This window comes from Phoenix dactylifera, chromosome 18, assembly GCF_009389715.1.
Source record: "Phoenix dactylifera cultivar Barhee BC4 chromosome 18, palm_55x_up_171113_PBpolish2nd_filt_p, whole genome shotgun sequence".
Lineage (NCBI taxonomy): Eukaryota > Viridiplantae > Streptophyta > Magnoliopsida > Arecales > Arecaceae > Phoenix > Phoenix dactylifera.
The window spans coordinates 7,321,551-7,340,722 of record NC_052409.1 but is presented as its reverse complement, the minus strand read 5'-3'; the positions used below and the strand labels follow the sequence as shown (position 1 = coordinate 7,340,722).

At 37.2% G+C, this 19,172-nt stretch overlaps 2 protein-coding genes across 3 annotated transcripts; one reads left to right on the top strand and one right to left on the bottom strand.

The window, feature by feature from the left end:
• Nucleotides 1-471: 471 nt before the first annotated feature.
• On the bottom strand, nucleotides 472-4,069 carry LOC103715800 (heat shock protein 83). The gene is made up of 4 exons (XM_008803558.4): nucleotides 3,820-4,069; nucleotides 3,576-3,717; nucleotides 2,389-2,669; nucleotides 472-2,283 (listed from the first exon to the last, which is right to left on the bottom strand). The coding sequence occupies exons 1-4, from the start codon at nucleotides 3,955-3,957 to the stop codon at nucleotides 733-735; spliced, it is 2,112 nt and encodes a 703-aa protein (XP_008801780.1). The 5' UTR covers nucleotides 3,958-4,069; the 3' UTR covers nucleotides 472-732.
• A 2,584-nt stretch (nucleotides 4,070-6,653) lies between these two features.
• LOC103715799 (monodehydroascorbate reductase 5, chlorplastic) lies at nucleotides 6,654-19,099 on the top strand. 2 transcript variants are annotated; one of them, XM_008803557.4, is made up of 18 exons: nucleotides 6,654-6,873; nucleotides 6,964-7,147; nucleotides 7,239-7,338; nucleotides 7,841-7,918; nucleotides 8,189-8,260; nucleotides 9,919-10,037; nucleotides 11,588-11,672; nucleotides 13,937-14,026; nucleotides 15,304-15,405; nucleotides 15,498-15,587; nucleotides 16,450-16,530; nucleotides 16,884-16,955; nucleotides 17,023-17,117; nucleotides 17,222-17,310; nucleotides 17,413-17,475; nucleotides 17,550-17,593; nucleotides 17,769-17,882; nucleotides 18,919-19,099. In XM_008803557.4, the coding sequence occupies exons 1-18, from the start codon at nucleotides 6,864-6,866 to the stop codon at nucleotides 18,949-18,951; spliced, it is 1,521 nt and encodes a 506-aa protein (XP_008801779.2). In that variant the 5' UTR covers nucleotides 6,654-6,863; the 3' UTR covers nucleotides 18,952-19,099. The 2 variants fall into 2 exon arrangements, with proteins under 2 accessions (XP_008801779.2, XP_008801778.2); XM_008803556.4 differs by having other exon boundaries at nucleotides 6,958-7,147.
• The last annotated feature ends 73 nt before the right edge of the window (nucleotides 19,100-19,172 follow it).

Below are 19,172 nucleotides of genomic sequence, written 5' to 3'. Positions count from 1 at the left end.
CTGCTGCCTTGAGGTCCTACATACATACAAACGGTTTAAGAGTACGGCATGATGTTTTAACTATAGAGAATGCCAATGAATGGGTCGATCCACACGCTATGCATGGACTGAGTAACTACTTTGCTCGAGAAACAACTCCTGCAACTTGATAACTTCAAATCTCTAAATGAATTATCCAGAGCTGTCATCCAAGTGATTTAAATTTAATGCTATGAAAAGAGTGTCAAATAATATCAGGCACGGATGCAGAATTCTTCGACCACTGGGTGGAAGAAGGAGGAGGAACCCCAAATGCATCATTGCGAGAAATTACAACTATTACTTGCCAGATGCACAACCCTCCACAGTACGTTTTCCATCTTTTGTTTTTCTTCTCTTTGATCCACTTAAGCCTGCAGATTAATTGTTCAGAGAAACCTGTTCTACAGCATTCCAACACATTGCAGCTACTCGCAGAAACAACAAAAATAGTAAAATTGAAAAGCTTCGAGCATGAGAAGGTAAGAGGAATCCAGAAGCATATTACAGAAAAATATGATCATTACCTCATCGGTCCAAATGCACAACGCAACCAAAACTTACATCAGCAGCGCACATTCTAAGAAACAACAAAGAAGAGAAGGGAAAGAAAACAGAGAGGGGACGACTCAGATAACACCTAATTTAACCTGATTCAGATTCTTCACCTAAAGACACATTATCAAACATCTGTGGTATGAAAACCTCAAATTCCTAATCGACCTCTTCCATCTTGCTCTCCTCGTTGCCATCCTCCTCCAGATCAGGCAAATCGGTATCGCCGTCGCCGGCCGCTTCATCTTCATCAATGCTCAAGCCCAGCTTCAACATTCGGTGAATCCTCCCAGCAAAGGTGTTGGGATCCTCCAAACTGAACCCAGATGTCAGGAGGGCAGTCTCAAACAGAAGCAGCACCAGGTCCTTCACCGACTTGTCGTTCTTGTCAGCTTCTGCCCTCTTCCTCAGCTCCTCCATGATTCCATTCTCCGGGTTGATCTCCATTGTCTTCTTGCTCGACATGTATGAGCTCATGCCATTGTCCCTCAAGGCCTGAGCCTTCATAATCCTCTCCATGTTGGCGGTCCATCCATACTCACCAGTAACCAAGCAGCAAGGGGAATCTACAATTCTATCCGACACCACCACCTTCTCAACCTTGTCGCCCAAAATGTCCTTCATGACCTTGCAAAGGCTCTCGAAAGCAGCCTTTTTTTCCTCCTTTTTCTTCTTCTCATCCTCACTCTCCTCAAGCTTGAGACCTTCCTTTGTTGCTGAGACAAGCTTCTTGCCATCATATTCCTTGAGCTGCCCAACTGCATACTCATCAATGGCATCCACCATGAACAGGACTTCATAGCCCTTCTTCTTGAGCTTCTCCAAGAAGGGAGAGTTCTCGACAGCCTTCTTGCTTTCACCGGTAATGTAGTAGATGTCCTTCTGCCCCTCCTTCATCCTGGTCACATAGTCTTTCAAGCTGGTCATCTCATCACCACTCTTTGTGGAGTGGAAGCGGAGGAGATCTGCCAGCTTAGCCCTGTTCTGGCTGTCCTCATGGATACCCAGCTTCAGGTTCTTTGAGAAGGCCTCATAGAACTTGTTGTAGTCTTCCTTATTCTCAGCAATCTCGGTGAAGAGTTCAATGCACTTCTTCACCAGGTTCTTCCGGATAACCTTCAGAATCTTGTTCTGCTGAAGCATTTCACGGGAGATGTTGAGAGGGAGATCATCTGAATCCACGACACCTTTCACAAATCCAAGATACTCTGGGATGAGCTCCTCACAATTGTCCATGATGAATACCCTCCGGACGTAGAGCTTGATGTTGTTCATCTTCTTCCTCGTGTCGAAAAGGTCAAAAGGAGCCCTCCTCGGCACGAAGAGGATAGCCTTGAACTCAAGTTGCCCCTCAACCGAGAAGTGCTTGACGGCGAGGTGGTCCTCCCAGTCATTAGTCAAGCTCTTGTAGAAGGAGGCATATTCCTCCTTGGTGATCTCCTCAGGCTTGCGTAGCCAGATGGGCTTCTGCTTGTTGACAAGGGACCACTCATGTGAGACCTCCTTCACTTTCTTCTTCTTAGATTTTGTCTCCTTTTCCTCATCAACCTCTTCAACATCACCTTCCTGTTCCTTCTTGGTTTCCTCATCCTCATCATCGCTAATCTCCTTCTCCGTCGTCTTCTCCGTCCAGAGGTAGATAGGGTAGCTAATGAACTCAGAGTGCTTCTTAACCAGATCCTTAAGCCTCCTCTCTTCCAAGTATTCAAGCTGCAGGGAAATTTATCATTATCATTAAATAATGATGATCACCAAAAATATAGATAAAGAAGGGTCGATACATGGAGATAAGAAAGAAAGGGACTTGTCTTTTACCTGATCTTCCTTGAGGTAGAGGGTGATCTTGGTTCCCCTGCCAAGCTGCTCGCCACTCACATCCCTGGTGACAGTGAAGGAACCACCAGCCTGAGACTCCCAAATGTACTGCTCATCATCGTTGTGCTTGGTTGTGACAACAACCTTCTCAGCAACCAAGTAAGCAGAGTAGAACCCAACACCAAATTGACCAATCATGCTCACATCAGCACCAGCTTGTAATGCTTCCATGAACTCCTTGGTTCCGGACCTTGCAATGGTGCCCAAATTGTTCACAAGGTCTAGCACCAGACAAACCCAAAAGTGAGAAGGTTGATGATACCATCAATCAATCCACAAGCCATTTATCCAATTAGCATATCATAATCAGAGCAAAGTACAACAGCATCCCATAAAATTCAGTAAACTATTTTTCTGCTGCATGTATTATTCAACGATATAATGCACTTTAATGTCAATTAATATAGCTTCTCTTGGTTACGGAATCCATCAGAGTAACACACCAGACTAAATGGAAAATGGTAGAACAATGCATGCAAAACTCATTATTTTCATATGCTTCTTGGTTTGCTCTGTTTTACATAACATGAAAGACATTTTCGAAAACCAGCTAAACAACAACTCAATTTCACCACTCTCACAAGTTTAGAATGACTTGGCTAGAAAAATCTGGAGGCACAACCTTATGATTCAATCAATTGTATAATGCTGAGAATTTATCAAAAACCCCAAAAATAAGAATAATTTTCAAAAAGCTTAAGCGTTAATTCCCGATCCATCGATATACGCACATATCAAATCATGAGAAAGAAAAAGGAAAAAAAAAAAAAGAAGAAAAGAAGAAGAAAAAGCAAACCGCACAAGAGGAACAGCAATAACAAACAATTCCAACAAGAAGTCCATTTATAATTAACTGGCACAATTCATGAGTGTTACATCAAAAATCCATTTACATTCCTAAAACAATAATTACAAAACTTATCAATCATATAAGTCAGGATTAATTTGATTTCACAAGCATAATTCAGCTAATCCTTCGTATGGAAAGTTATAAGTACACATCATACATGAACCCAAAGGAAACAACCAGATTGGAACCCAGAAAATACCACAGAAATCGTAAATTCAACCAAAATAAGCGCATTAAAAAGAACAGAACATAGGGTGTAGAGCTGACAGCATCTTACCGGCTTTGGTCATGCCGACCCCACTGTCGATGATGGAGAGCGTCTTGTTGGCCTTATCCGGCACCAGCCGGATGAACAGCTCCGGCTGGGCGTCCAGCTTGCTCTTGTCCGTCAGGCTCTCATACCGAATCTTGTCCAACGCCTACAAAACCCCAACGAATCCACAACCCCAAAATCCAGTCAGAATCATAAAACAAAGAAAAGAATTCAGCAAATATTGTAGAATTGGAGAAAGCAATCATACATCAGAGGAGTTGCTGATGAGTTCTCGGAGGAAGATCTCCTTGTTGGAGTAGAAGGTGTTGATGATGAGGCTCAGAAGCTGGTTGATCTCCGCCTGGAAGGCGAAGGTCTCGGCCTCTCCCATCTGCACATCCGCCATTGCCAGCTCCCAAAAGAACAAGGAGGAGAGAGAGAATTGAGAGCAACGAGCTTTGGAGAAGGAGATTTTTTTTCTCTCTTGCGACCGCTACGCGAGGAGAAGGGCGAGCGATAGGAGAATTTATAGAACTGGTGGTTGGGGTTCTAGGTTCTTCTTTCCCCCGTTACCATTTGCGCGCTCAACCGATTCTAGAGGCTTCTCCAACTTTTCTTTTCCTTGAAATTTTAAACTGGTTCTCATTTCTGGATTCGAGAAGCTTCTTCTTTCTGTTTTTTTTTTTCGGTTTTTTTTGTAAGGTTGGTTGGGCTAGGATGGTATTGGGCTGAAATTGGCTTGGGCTGAAATTGTGAGGCTGGCCTTCTTCAACCAGCTTTTATCTTCCCCTATTATATATTTTTACAACAATTCTTAATATTATTTAGTAAAAAAAAAATTTCAATATCATGGTACACCATAACGTACCGAGCTAGATTCCGATATATAGTATGGAGAGTGTATATATATTTGGTATGAAGCCTGATATCAAGACGACGTATCTTACTCTATATACTTTCATTTTTACGAGGAAAAATACTGGAGGCTAATTACAAATTAATCATATAAACTCATACAAGGTTGATGAACATTTAGACTAATTAATAAATGATCGCTGAAGTAGCCTCTCTATGCAAATGAGAAGTCTCCTGCAAGATTATTATGAGAAACTTCATCACAAAGTTACTTATCCAACAAGGATGGGGAATATCTACGGAGCTTTCCACCCAAGATATAATTAATATAATCATGTTGAATGCTATAACATTCTATCAACTTTCCTTGGTAGAGATATACATGAGGTGCTTTCTATATTTTTAATTTAATATTTCGTTAATAAAATGCCAGAAAAATCGAAAGCTCTAGAACATATCTAATTTTTTAATAAACACTAAGAATAAAATATGTTTCTATCATATAGATACATAATATCTTTTCTTAGTGTGCATATAATGGATACATTATGCGTTACGATTACCAAAAGACAAGAAGAACCTAATGGCTTAGGCTGTCATAAGTTGAACAAGCCCTACTATCCCTGGCTTGTGCTTCATCAAGGTCAAGATCAAGATTATTACCTGTACCATACTTATTTCCATAAGGTATTGGCTTTGTCTATCTAATAAGCTAGAGTAATTAATTAAAAATTAAAAAATGTAAGTGATGGCCACAAAGAGTTATTCATTAGAATATAGATCTGACTTTTGTATCTGCCTTATGATTGGGACATCAAGTTCACAATGCTCAAAAAGAAGGGTTACAATTGGATAGAAGCTGTTTAGATTTGGTCAAAATCAATCTATATGCTACTAGATTTGTCCTCTTGCCGGAGATGGCCATGAACTCGGCGATCACCAGTATGTGAGATCATTTGTTGATGTTATTTTAGGTCAAGAAGGAGAGTCATCTGGGATTGCTAGACTCTGGAGTTCCGGAGCAACATGAATCAGAAAGAGGAGGATGCTACCTTTGGCATTAATCGAGTAAAAAATAAATTTAATTTAGAAACTAAAGATGCGAACTTTGAAGACGAGGACTATTACAAATTCAGGACTTATGAGCGGAGCATATACAACTAAAATAAAACAATGACGTATTGTCGAGAAGACATAAAAATCTAATGAATGAATATGGGCAATTGCATGAGTTTTATGACACGACAACTTTTAAAAGGTTCAATCCAAGCATTCCTTTGAATTCTTTAGCATCATTTTCACTTCATTGAAGCCGTTGAGGTTATCTAGCCGCAAGATATTTAGCAATCAACACTGAATTTTATCATCTAAGCCTTGAAATAGATTGGTCAAAACTTTTTTTTTTTTGCGAAAAGATTTTGCAGTCTAATCTAAATATTCGTTCAATATTTTGTTAGCATAATCTTCTCTTTCATTGAAGCCATTGAGGTCATGTAGTCGGAAGATAATGCATGGCCTTGTTCGTGGTGGATCTATAAGCAAAACGATGTTAAACGACACCAAAATCTAGACTTAGCATGAGCAATAAGAGTGAAGAGTCAATCCAAACATGATATACCGGACGCGTCTCATTTATTGTTTTGTGCTTGGCGGTGAAATTTGAACGTGCCAAATCGAGTTAAAAAGTTTAGACCCGAACTTCAGCGTTGCTGGGGTAGCGGTTGGAGAGCCGGCTACAACATTACTGTTACTGGAGCAGAGCTAAGAACTGCATCAAAAAGTATTAACTATGCGAGGTTTATTTTGGATGCGGACTGCATTCATCTTGAAAAAGATTTGACTACGATGATCGAGTAGATTCGAGATCAGCACAACGATGTTGACGGACAATTACTGCTTTGCGATATATACAGGCTATCAAGAGGATGTAGCTCCTTTAGAACCATGTATATCTATCGGAAGGCGAACAATGCTGCTAACTGGATCGTTTTTTTTGCGGCTCATTATTCTGGAGAATCTTTTTGGGAGGAACCAAGCATTTGTTTTTTCTTTTTTCCGCCAACTTTTTTTTTTTTGATTTTGTTGGTTATACTCGTGTGATGGCGCCCATGTTAAAAAAAAAAAAAAAAAAAAAAAAAAAAAACAACTTCAGTCGGTGCAACATGAGGCAGACCCGGACCAGACCTAACCCACTTGCAACCATTTTGTTAACCCAACATTTTTAATTCGATTGCTCGCCTGCTGGCGTCGTCATCCTGTCTCTCCCTTCCCCCCGCCAGCCCCATCTGCGCCATCTTCTGACCTTTGGCTCCTGCAAAAGCCAGCGACCACCAAATCCTCTGAATTCGAATCAAAAGTAAACTAAAAGATAATTAAAAATATATCAACCAGCCGAAGAATTAAAGAATTATATAGAACGAGATCGAAGAAATAGAGCGATCCACCGCTATTTCTCGAATGTCTTCAGGTCCACTCCACTCTCCTCTCTAGATCTCTCTACCGATCTCTGATTCTCTAAATCGTAGTCCTAATCTTCGTTCCCTTCTCCTAGAGGCAGTTCTCCGGCGAATGGCGGCCTCCCTCTCTCCTTCCTCCTGGGCCGTGAGGCAGGGGAACTCTTTCCTGTGCCCATCCAATCCCTCATCTTTAAAACGGATCCCCCGCTGCCCTCCTTCGATCGGCACTTTCCGTAGATCGCTTGTGGTCGCGGCGTCTTCGACTTTTGCCAATCAGAATCGCGAGTGAGTTATTGATTGGAAGCTTTTGATGTTTTGAGTTTGATCGTGAAAGAAAAGGATCACGTTTGATCGGCCGGAAGTTGGAATCTTTCAGGTTTGTGATAGTTGGAGGAGGGAATGCGGCGGGCTATGCGGCTCGGACTTTCGTCGAACATGGGATGGCCGATGGTCGGCTCTGCATAGTTTCCAAAGAGGTAGCTCTGTGTTTCCATTTGCGCTTCTTTCCTTTTTGGAGATCTTTGTGCTAAGATTTTTTTTCTGCTTTTTATTAGCTTATTAAATATAACACTTGGATTACTGCGGGGATGCAGGAAAATGTAAAATTTTGGTGCATATATATATATATATATATATATATATATATATATATATTATGCCGGAAAAAAAAAACAAAAAGATGGTCCTATATCCGTTATTTTGTTTTGAAATGTAAATTATTTTATATACGGCCGAATGGGCTTGTTTTCTGCTAAATTTCTATTTGCATACAAATCAAGTAATCCAACTCTGTTTGATAGAGCTGGGTTTAATTTTAGAAGAAGCTATCCTTTTCTGATTTTAGATGATCTAATAATGTTTATCAATAGTTATGTGGGTTATTCGGAATCTCCTCTCAATCAGTCGATTTCAATCTTCTGTTGTAACTCATCAAAGTATCTGTTATAATTGTGTATTATAACATTTGCGGTCATGCAGGCCGTTGCACCATATGAACGCCCAGCATTGACAAAAGGTTACTTATTTCCTCCAGATAAGAAGCCAGCACGCCTACCTGTAAGAACTGGCTAACTCTTGGTAGTGGTAGAACTTTTTTATTGTAGCATGTGCATAGAGGAAATTGTGAGCCTATAGAGGTAACTGATTTGTTATTGCTGTGACATAAGTGACAGCCAAGATAATATCACTTTATAGCAGTCTATGTGGTGTTCAGTATTGGGTGAAACAGATAAATTTGTGTTCTGATGAAGTTATAGGATCTTATGTTAATCATCTTGTCTTAATCTAATGCCGCTTGTCAAAATTTCCAAATTCTTGTTCTATTAGGGTTTTCATACTTGCGTTGGTTCTGGTGGCGAAAGACAAACCCCTGAGTGGTACAAGGAGCATGGCATAGAGGTATATGGAATGATCTTATTCTGCTTTCTTTGATCTTTTGATTTTAATCAGTTTGAATTATTTGTTAGCCATGCTATTAGAGTATGAATATGCTTTAATATATGAATAGAGATTACCTATGGATGCTATTTAGAGTCAGAATAAACACATCCTCTTTGAGAACATTGGGATCACTAATATTCAGCTATAACACTGGCAGCTTTGAAGACAAGGAACATTCCCAACATAGTCTACTGCAATTCATCTGTTTTTCTTAAATGAATTGTCGATGCCTCTTTTCATTCATTTAGCATGACTTTCTTTTTTTCTTTTCTTTCCTTTTGGAGAAAAACATGACTAGGCTTTTTGACATGGAATTTCTAGGGTGAATTCACAGAAATGTCAAATCTTCAATATAATGGAGGAAGAATGAATAATTCAATGTAGAAAAGAGGAGGGAGTTAAGATTTGTTGGCTGCCACAAAAACAAAAGATGTTATCATTCTTCAACAATTTAATTCATCTCCAATGCTGTACCATTGGAGGGTTGAGCTGCCTTATGTCGAGATAATTTATTTTTCTCTTTTAATATGGAATATGGTGTTCCTAGAGTTGCTGGACAAGTCATTCGGGAAGTTCCCTAGGAGACCTGACGCAGAAATTTTGAGGGAAAGGCCAGCTTGAAGATCCCTAGCGATAAGGATTCCCACCTTTCTCTGTTTAGTAGTCATCAGACTTACAGGTGGTGGAGGCAAGCTTAGTACTTTGTGAAGTAGTAGCTAGACTTGTAGATGGCTCAGCTACATCATGGAGTGGGGCTTCTTATAAAGTGGCTCATGTTGAGGAAGAGATAACATCAGCATGAGATTTAGGAGGGGATATTTAAGTAACTAGTTTTATATTGTTATAAGGAGTTTGTGGATATTCTGTTTGCCCACACACTATATAAAAGCATCACATGGGGGTTCTAGTATACTCGAAGTTTATGTTGTATATGCTGAGTATATTTGTTTTCTATGTGGATAGAGCCATAATGGGAACCAACTCAAACATCAGAGGACAAGGTAAGGGTCCCAGATCTTGATCTCCAAGTGATTCAGGTCTGTTTGTAGAAAGATTGAACCTAAACTGTATTATCCTGTGTCATTCCCAATATGGTGCAGAAAGTTGATAGACTGTTGAGTCAAAACAAAAACCTCAATCAAATTACTTGATCCACAGTGTAATACAAATGGGTTAGATATTGTTCCTAATTCTAGAACAAAAACTAATTGTTCAGTTCTTGCTGATGTCCGATTGTGCCACTCCAGTTCATTTGCACTGTAATGTCTGGAAGTTGGGGCCCATCATGGATTGTTGAATTTACTGCATTCACCCTTATAGTGCTCCTCTAGTTGCATATGTAATGTATTAACTCACCTGGAAATGCACGAATATATGTTTTTTATTATAATATATCTGTGAACAAGAAATAAGTAAGTCTATAATAGATCTGAGGGTCTATAAAATTTGTTTCATATGCATGAGTTTTTGTGCATATGTATGCACTTGCATTTACATGGACTGATTCCATGGTGGCTTACAAGTATGTGATTAAGCTTTTATCATTGTGTTCTCCTTGTTTCTTGGAATGCTCCAGAGTAGACAGGCCATAATTCAATCTTGTCTATCTTTTCAAGGTGCTATATCAAGATCCAGCGGTGGACTTTGATGTCAAGAAACAAACTTTGACCACATCATCGGGGAAACTTTTGAAGTATGGATCCCTTATAATTTCCACAGGTTGTGCAGCAGTAAGGTATTGTAACAGCTTTCGGTTTATTCCTTTTTCATTTTCTTCCTAGGTCCATGGTTTTCCATGGAAAGTTTATTTATTTAGTGAAATGTATATCTAGTTTCATTCGTTAGTAATTTGATTTTATGCATAATAGAAAGATATCCAACTTAAATTTGAGTAGAAAAGAAAAATTTCAAGATTCTCTATATAATTAATGGGACAGAATATTAAATATTTTTACATGTTTTTATTTTATCTTTCTTGTATGATTCTCTCCTAAATTATCAGGAGCCATGACTTTAGTATCCAAAAGGCTTTAGCTTTCATGCTGATTTTGTTGAAATAGATGCTTGAATTTTGTAGGTCTCTAGCCAATGAAGTACTAGTGGCTGAATTTTAGTGTATGCTTATTTCAGTGGCATGACCGAGTTTCCTTTTATGCACTCTTCCATCTTTGCATCTAAAAGTACTCTTTAATTTTGAAGTTGCCTTGTTGTTTAATCTAGTCCTTCCCCACAATCTTGTGATTTTACTTCACTGACCTGTCTACTTTGACCAAGGCCAGTATTTCCTATATTAAATTTTTAATCAGTAATCGTCATCCTATCTCATAGAGTCAACTTTATGGATCAAGATATAATTGATGAAATCTTGAGAATGTTGTATAATCAGCTCTTAACTTGATGAGAAACCTTTTGGAATTGGTACTAGTGCGTGTCCAAGGTAATTTTGAGCCAGAGAGGAGCCTGAAATGAACCTGGAAGTTATAGTTGTTGGGAAAGAATACTGTGCTGGCCTAAAAGAGTCTAAAGAAAGCCTTGGTATAGGGGTCTCTTTTAATCTTTTGAGGACCAAAAATTATGCCAATGATCTAGATTGAAATTTGAAACCTGATTTTCAATTTCTGACATTAGATACAAATAAATAAATTATCAGTTGGCCTTTTAAATTTGTTTCATGACTGCAGGCACCTTGTGCTTTAACAGTGTGATAATTATTTCCAGATGTACATTTTAACTAAGATTCCTTTCTATGAACTACAGTTTACCTTATATGAAATACATATACAATTCAATTTTTTTCTCATAAGGTCCTAAACTACAGTTTGAATGTGAAACAAAAAATGTTTTGGTCAGATCAGGCTTCTCTCACCTCTAATTAAACTGATAGTTTATATAGAGTTGTTCAAATAAGATGTGTAGTTCAAGATATTTAAACCAAAAAATTGCTTCTCTTGCAAAACTGCAAGAAAACTTTCAGTCCTCTTGCTTTAGGAAAGAGCTTTCAGAGATGTCGTATCTGCAAATGGTTGATCATCTTTGCTTTTTGATGTCTGTGGATACTTAATGCTTTCTCATGCAAAAATCATCACCTAGAGATAATCTGTACCAACATCTTATTGATTATGTTTAAATGAAACTAGTTGCATTCATATTTCATACTTTTTGTGCTGTGTATGGGTGACCAATGATATTCTGAAAGATCAACAAATTTAATATTATGCCTTTCTTTTTAATAATACTTGTTTTCAGAATTCATACTTTTAGGTAGTTGGTGTTCTTTGATTTCAGATTTCCAGAGAAGATTGGAGGAGGTTTACCAGGAGTTCATTATATACGTGATGTTGCTGATGCTGATAGTCTAGTGTCTTCCCTGGTATTTGCTGCCGCTTCTGCAAGTAATTTTAGTGTTACTGGATCTCTTGAATATATTTCAATGTTGAGATTCCTGAATTTGTCTTTTAAAAGTTTTGATCATCTATTAAGGCATGTTTTATTGTGCATCTCATTTGTGGTGCTAATATGTTTTTTGTCCCTTTGGCCTTGCGACTATTTGGATCCCCTTATGATTGATCTGGTAGTTCTTATATATAACATTGAGAATCATTGGCTGGTTATAATTTATGTGAAGTAACAGCCACATCCTTTGTCGTATGTATGTAGATGCAAACTAGGATGACTTCATCTTATGTGAAACTTATAATATGTTCAGTACAGAAAAGGGCTTGCTTAATCTTTGTTACTGGCAGAAAAAGAACATTATGTATGAGGATCATGTTAACACTATTGTTTGCTTATATGTTTGAGGTTCCAATTAAGTAGACAATATGGTATATTTGTTTCTTGCCCTTCAGTTTCTTGAAAATGAGATGTTTGTTGCACAAACAGCTACATAATTCATCTGTACATGTTTCAGTACCTCTTGCGGTAGAAATTGACTAATTGCTGTTGTTTTCTACCACCTTTTCAAAATATGTGTCATTGGTGTAATTTATAGGGGAATTTTGTTATGTTATAAGTATATCAATTTTTCTGCTCTTCAGAATGTGATGGGTCTAGAGATTCATATCCGTATCGCCAATTTTTCTTATGGATTAGAATTTTATGGCTTTCAATTCTGGTATATCCTCATTGATGGTTAAGAATCTCTTTGTTGAAGAGTGGTCATTGGGAAATTTGATTACTCTTGTCGTGCATGGAAATTGAGGCAAGTTGCTTCCAAATATGCCAACTCTAGCAGACTTGGTGTTGCCTGAAAAGTTTAAGTATGCATGTCCTATCAAAATTCAATCCATGAAGTTCCTCCCTATAAAGGAGCATTTAGTCAGGGCTTACAACTTTTTAATGCTCGTATTTGATAGTCTGGACTTTGGGAAAATCATATGTGGCTGTTAATTGATTAGTCTGAAATTGTTTAGTAGCTTCATATTTCCTTTTCAGGATAGCATCAGACATCTCATATTAGTTCACCTGAGAACATCCTTTCTAGTTGAAAGATCTTTGAACAGGTTGACGACCTCCCATTTAGTTAGATTCCGATACTTTACAAGACTTCAAAGGTAGGTCATTCAGTTTGAGAGCAGTCTCCATTCAAGGCTCTATTAGCTGTATAGACTTTGTTATTGCTGAAATCCTCATTTAGTCACAAATATGAAATAAGATCTTGAACCATTAATCTACTCAAAAGCTTCCACGATATAAAAGCTTCATCTTCAATGACCTAAACTTCTTTTTTCTCCCCATATATGCATGGCATAATTCAACTACCATTTTAGATACATGAATGTTTTTATAGTAAGTGGACCTGGCACTTTTCTCTCTGAACTAGTGTTGCATGGATATGGATACACTTGGATGTCTGTCCAAGTGTCTGACTTTGCAAGAGAAAGTAGTAGAGATATAGGGACATGTTGAGAAAATAATTTCAACTACAAAATATGTTTAAATATTATAAAGGGATACATTGAAAAAATAATTTCAACTACAAAATATATTTAAATATTATATAAAATAAAAATTAAAGATATTATTTGTTAAGATATCCCAATATGCATATTTCTTTTCCAAACTTTCCAATTATTTAAGGATTTTAGATAAATGACTTTATACTTGGATCAAACTCATTGTGGAAGGTTCAAACTCTCTACCAATTTCTACAGCTATAGTCGAAAAAAAAAGATAAGTATCCATTGTCTGATGTGTATCACTTTGATACATATATTACATGGATTTTGGGATCTGAACGTGAGAGTCTAGGTATCATAGCTTGAGCTAGATTAAGTCTTTGTCAATAAAGTGAACATGATCGATGTATATCATAGCACTTCATCAGGGTTTTTGTATGTTTAATTTGGATGAACATAACTAGTTAGTTACCCATGTTTGTGCGACTTTGTAATGGTTCGAGTTCGATCACCTGAGAAAAGAACTGCAAATGCTGAGTTGTCATTTCAAATTTTAGATCAGTCTTCTTTTCCCCTCATAGCATTCTCTGTGGGACACGGTGACATAATTGTGGCAACCCTACTCCTTTTTTTTCCTACTTGCAAGTTTGGAGTAGAAGTTCTCATACTTCTGATTTTGCTTAACACATATACATCTATTTCCTGCTTTCTTAGTTCATGTCACCTGTTTTTGTAGGAAAGAGCCAACAAGGTTGCCATTATTGGTGGTGGTTATATCGGCATGGAAGTAGCTGCTGCAGCTGCTGGATGGAACCTTGATACAACTGTAAGAATGTATTTATTAATTGGCATCGTTTATATTTTTTTTGCGGAAAGTTAGGCCATTACCTTGTTATGGTCCTGGCAATTCGGGATCCTGGGAGGGGTGAACTAGAGATAGACCTAACTTTTGGCATTTTTTCGCACAAAGTGGCTTCCCTAGGACTTGAACCTGTGTCATTATGCTTGTCAGCCTAAGCCTTTTGCCATTGCACCAAGCAATGACCCCTCTGAAAGTTTTTAAGTCAATTACCATTCCAACTTGTTAGACATTACTAATTCAGCATATAGCATCATGTGTTCATGGAAAAAAACATTGTTAGATGACACACAAAATGTCTAGACAAATGTTTTATGACTTGTTATTTGTGTTTTTAAGAAACTTAAACATTTATGCAAAGTCAAGGGCTGACAAATATGGTATCTTTAGATTCATTACTCATTGATTTTTTTTTGTATTAATATTTCTTGTCAGTATCAGTTAGCTCAGAAAGCAACTGGGCCATGACACATCCCTGAATACTGGCAGGGAATGTTACATACACTTGTTAAAACTTTCAGACAGGACATGGAAAGTTATGATTGGAGAACTATAATTTCTAATTTAGTGCATCTCTGAACTCATTTTGAGCACTTAACATGATTTTACCTCATCTACACAGATAATTCCTTCTAATCATCTAAAACATGCATCGCTGGATGCTGTTCCAGTAGAACTTGAACTTACACGTGCATAAAACATTGCATTGGCAACTGTATGGTGCTGGTTGTATTCCAAATATCTGAAGTCAGATTTTACTTGCATAGCGCTGTCTTTCCTGATCAGAATCTAACTAGTATAACTTGTCTAAATTGCAATTCTTGTACGGTTACACTTCCTTTTCTTGTTGTATGACTTGTTTATTAGTGGATCATGTGGCTGTCAATTGGTCCGACAGGAACTTGCTGTTGGACGGTCTTTTCCTCTTTATTATATGAAATATGTTTTTAACAATGATCATGATTTAAAATGCTGGATTTTTCATTTTCCAGCTCACTGTTTTTTGGCAAATGCAACTATGTTCTGGTCATGACATTATCTCTTGATTTAGTTTCCAACTGTCTATACACAGACTTTATATGCATGTTATTCTGTTATTTTTTCTTTTTAATGAAATGTTGCTTTTGTGGGGCTGATTGAGTGTAGCATGAGATCTAAAATGAAAAGGATAATGATTGGCATCGAGAGGCTACTTTTTATTTTTTTTTTTAATTATTGCTCTTGTTTTTGTACTTACTACATAGCTGATATTTCCTGAGGAGCATATAATGCCAAGATTATTTACACCTTCTCTTGCTCGGAGATATGAAGAGCTTTATCAGAAAAAGGGTATCCAGTTTGCAAAGGTAATTTACCATTTTGTAGATCATAATGATATTTGTTGATTGTCAGAAGCTATTGATACCGTTATTCAATAAAACTTTTTTATTTCTATCAGGGAGTTCTTATTGACAAAATAGAAGCTGGTCCTGATGGAAGAGTGGCTACTGTTGTTCTTAAAAATGGATCCATCATAGAAGCAGACACGGTATCACTTTTTGTTGCTTGTAATCATTTGGCCTCTTAACTTTGCCCTGGAGAGTTTGGCTTTCTAAATTTCTGATTCTGAATCTGAACATTAATATGTTCCCTTCCCTCAATAACATGGCATGTTATGTGATTTGAGCATTCCAATTCTCATTCTTGAAATAAAATAGGAAACTTTTCATGCGCAATTTATAAGTTTTAATGATGCCTTTTAAGATAAAAAATAATTCTTCTTTTATGATATTTCCTATCTTTTCAATTCAAAAGTCAGGTAGTAAATTGTAGCTTTTTTAGTTAACATTGCACTAGTGTTTAGTCCTACATTTGATGTGGCTTGGAGAGGTCTTGGGTACTTGAGCATGGCCAAGAACCCCAGATAATATAACCTTCCAGCTAGCCTATTTGAGTGAGGTCATGGATTGCTACGGGTACACCTTGTAATGGAATATATGAGTTCAAGTTAATAGTGATGGTCCCCAAGTAATGTTTTGGATATATCTTGAAATGTATCTGGGTATTATGTGGAAGATAATTTTGTTTTTTAAATTTGCTTTTCTACCTTCTGATCTTTTAGTAATTATGCAAAGATGTAAATCTCAGCTTCTACAGAAGAATGTACATTTCAATCATCATGTAAAAGGAGTATTATCCTCTTTTATAGATTTAAAGAATTCCAACCCCCCCTGATCATACACAATCTCCATGTTTGGTCAACCCCTCCCTGATCGTACACAATCTCAGTAAATGTTATCAGCTGCTATCTTCTTTAACCAATGAAAATTTAAGTTACAGTCTCATTAAATGTTTACGTGAATATTTCAAAACTAAGTTACTCAAATGATCTTATGCACTCGCAAATGCAGGTCATTGTCGGGATTGGTGCGAAGCCAGTTGTCAGCCCCTTTGAGGTTGTGGGGCTGAACACAGATGTTGGTGGAATACAGGTTGGTGCCTGGTCCAAGGATTTTTGTCATGCTTTTGTAAATTTATGCATTTAGGATTCACCAATTTTGCAGATATATATAATTATCAAGTCTTTTAGTTTAATTTTGGATGCCTTTTTCCTTCCTAACTTATTGACATTCAATCAAGCCAAAGGTTCTGTTATTTACCATTCCTGAAAACTTGATGTTCGGTAAATACGCTTTTTTGTGTGATTCATGATACATGAATACTGCTTCCAGAACGACTATAAATAGGATGATTTTTTTAAAATTTGAAACTTTGAAATCTGCACCTATAGTAGCATCTATTAGAATGTAATAATTGATCTGATAGTGTCTTCCTTTTCCCACAGGTTGACAGCCTTTTCCGAACAAGTGTACCTGGTGTTTTTGCTGTTGGAGACGTGGCAGCATTTCCTTTGAAGGTAAAGCATGCTTTTGATTTTCCCTCATTTAAAAGCATCGAGAAAGTGATGAAGTTCTCCCGAACAGATGTACAACCGTATGGCACGAATGGAACATGTTGATCATGCTCGAAAATCAGCACAACATTGTGTTAAGACACTTCTAACTGCCCATACTCAACCGTAATTCTATTCACTCCTCTGAAGCCCACTGATTTGCATAATGTTCTTTGATGTGGTGTTCCATTTTTCCCCAGTATTCATATGATGTCTTGCATATAATCCAGATATGACTATCTGCCATACTTCTATTCAAGGGTTTTTGAGTATGAGGGAAGTGCAAGGAAAGTTTGGTGGCAATTTTATGGAGATAACGGTGAGAGTTTTTAACTGAAAATTGGCATATCATATCTGGAAGTTGAAAGACGATCTCATCATCATCATCCATTAACTTGGTCTCGTGTTTTACTTTAAGCAGTTGGTGATACAATTGAAGTTGGAAATTTTGCTCCAAAGATTGCCAATTTCTGGCTCGATTCTGGTTAACACTATTTGATCCATTCTCTAATTTTGGTTTAAATTTTTTATTGACATTTGAATAATTTGCACTTACAGATAGCAGATTGAAAGGAATATTTCTTGAGAGCGGAAGCCCTGAGGTAACTATGAGCTCTCATTCTTAGTTGGACATACCTGTGATGTAATACATGTTTAAATCTTTGAACGTTGAGCAATCATTAATTGATTTCACTTAATTAGGTACTCGAGACCATTAAATGTGTATGGCCCCTCTGTAAAATAGCTAACTTCATGGCTTTCTGTCATACTTTTCAGGAATTTGCACTCCTTCCTCAACTTGCTAAATCTCAGCCGGTTATTGATAAAGCCAAGCTTAGAAGCACATCTTCTGTGGAGGATGCTCTAGAGATTGCTAGGAGCTCCCTCCAGGTTGGTGCCACAGTCTAGTATGCGAATTATGCAACCTCCATTTCACCAATAATAAAAGCCGCCATGGCAATTTTCATGAATATTTTAAAATCCACGTTTCTGATCCTTTTCGTGCATTAATAATTTTGATTTATATTTGAAATCTTTGTATAAGTGGTTACTCTGGTTATTATTTGATGCTGCTTTTGCGAAGTCGCTTGAAAGCTTTTTTCCTTTTCTTTTGTTCTGTTTCGAGCAAAATGTTTCGCTTTAGTGTTAACACGTTTGGATTTATAGGTCATAGAAATACTGATTGAAAGAGGACTGAGATTGAGATAAATTTATTACTTATAGTCTCCATACTCACAGAAGCGAGCAGCTAAATTGATCACAAATTAATATTCTCTGCATAATGTTCCTATCAAACTCTTTTTTGTTTTTTTGAACTCCAAAATGCTGTGGGGCGAACTGAAATGCTGAACCAAAAAAAAAAAAAAAACCTTGACTTAGAGCACCATTTAAATAAATCAAAGGACAATTCTTTCAATTCCACAGTAAATCCTCAGTTTTCCGACCATTTCGCTGCTACCTGTGTGCGAATGACGCCTCGGCTATCTTTTTTTTTTTTTTTTGATATTTGTAGCAGTCAACGTTATATGGTTTCTGTGTAACAATTAAACCTGAGTCTTCTACCATCACCTGCATAGCGGGGTTCCAAGAGTTAGACCCAATTATTGAGTGTGCAACGGGATTTGATCAAGTTGGTACAATGTGTCGCTTCAACTTCATCAGATTTCAACTCTAGCTAAATATTGACACACCATATTGAACCTGAGCCACTCAATTCTCCATCGGGAATGTTGAGTAAATCTTCCAAATTTCAAGTTTCAAATTACAAAAATGCTTGAGTAATTTAATAATTGGCAAACTTACTCTAGTTAAGAATCATGTTGTATGCAAAATAACGTTTCTTGTACTTTAAATGCTCGATCTAATTAAAGGTAAAGATTACTTATTTTAGTGTTATCTCATTTTATTTTCACTTGCATTTTTACAGGCACCGAGTAGCTCGGATGAGGTTATGGGTTGAGAGCTGAAAGAGTATGGTTTAGCTAGTTGTCCCTCAATAAGTGATCTGTATCAAAAAATTATTTTATAATTTTGGAGGAAAAGTTTTTATTTAACTAAAATTTTCTAAATACCATATCATTCATTATATCTATTTATAAATTGAGTAATTTAGGCAGGCCTTGCATGTTGTGGCATGATGGGTGTGGCATTGCAAATTAGTATGAGCAGTTGCAGGTTTAA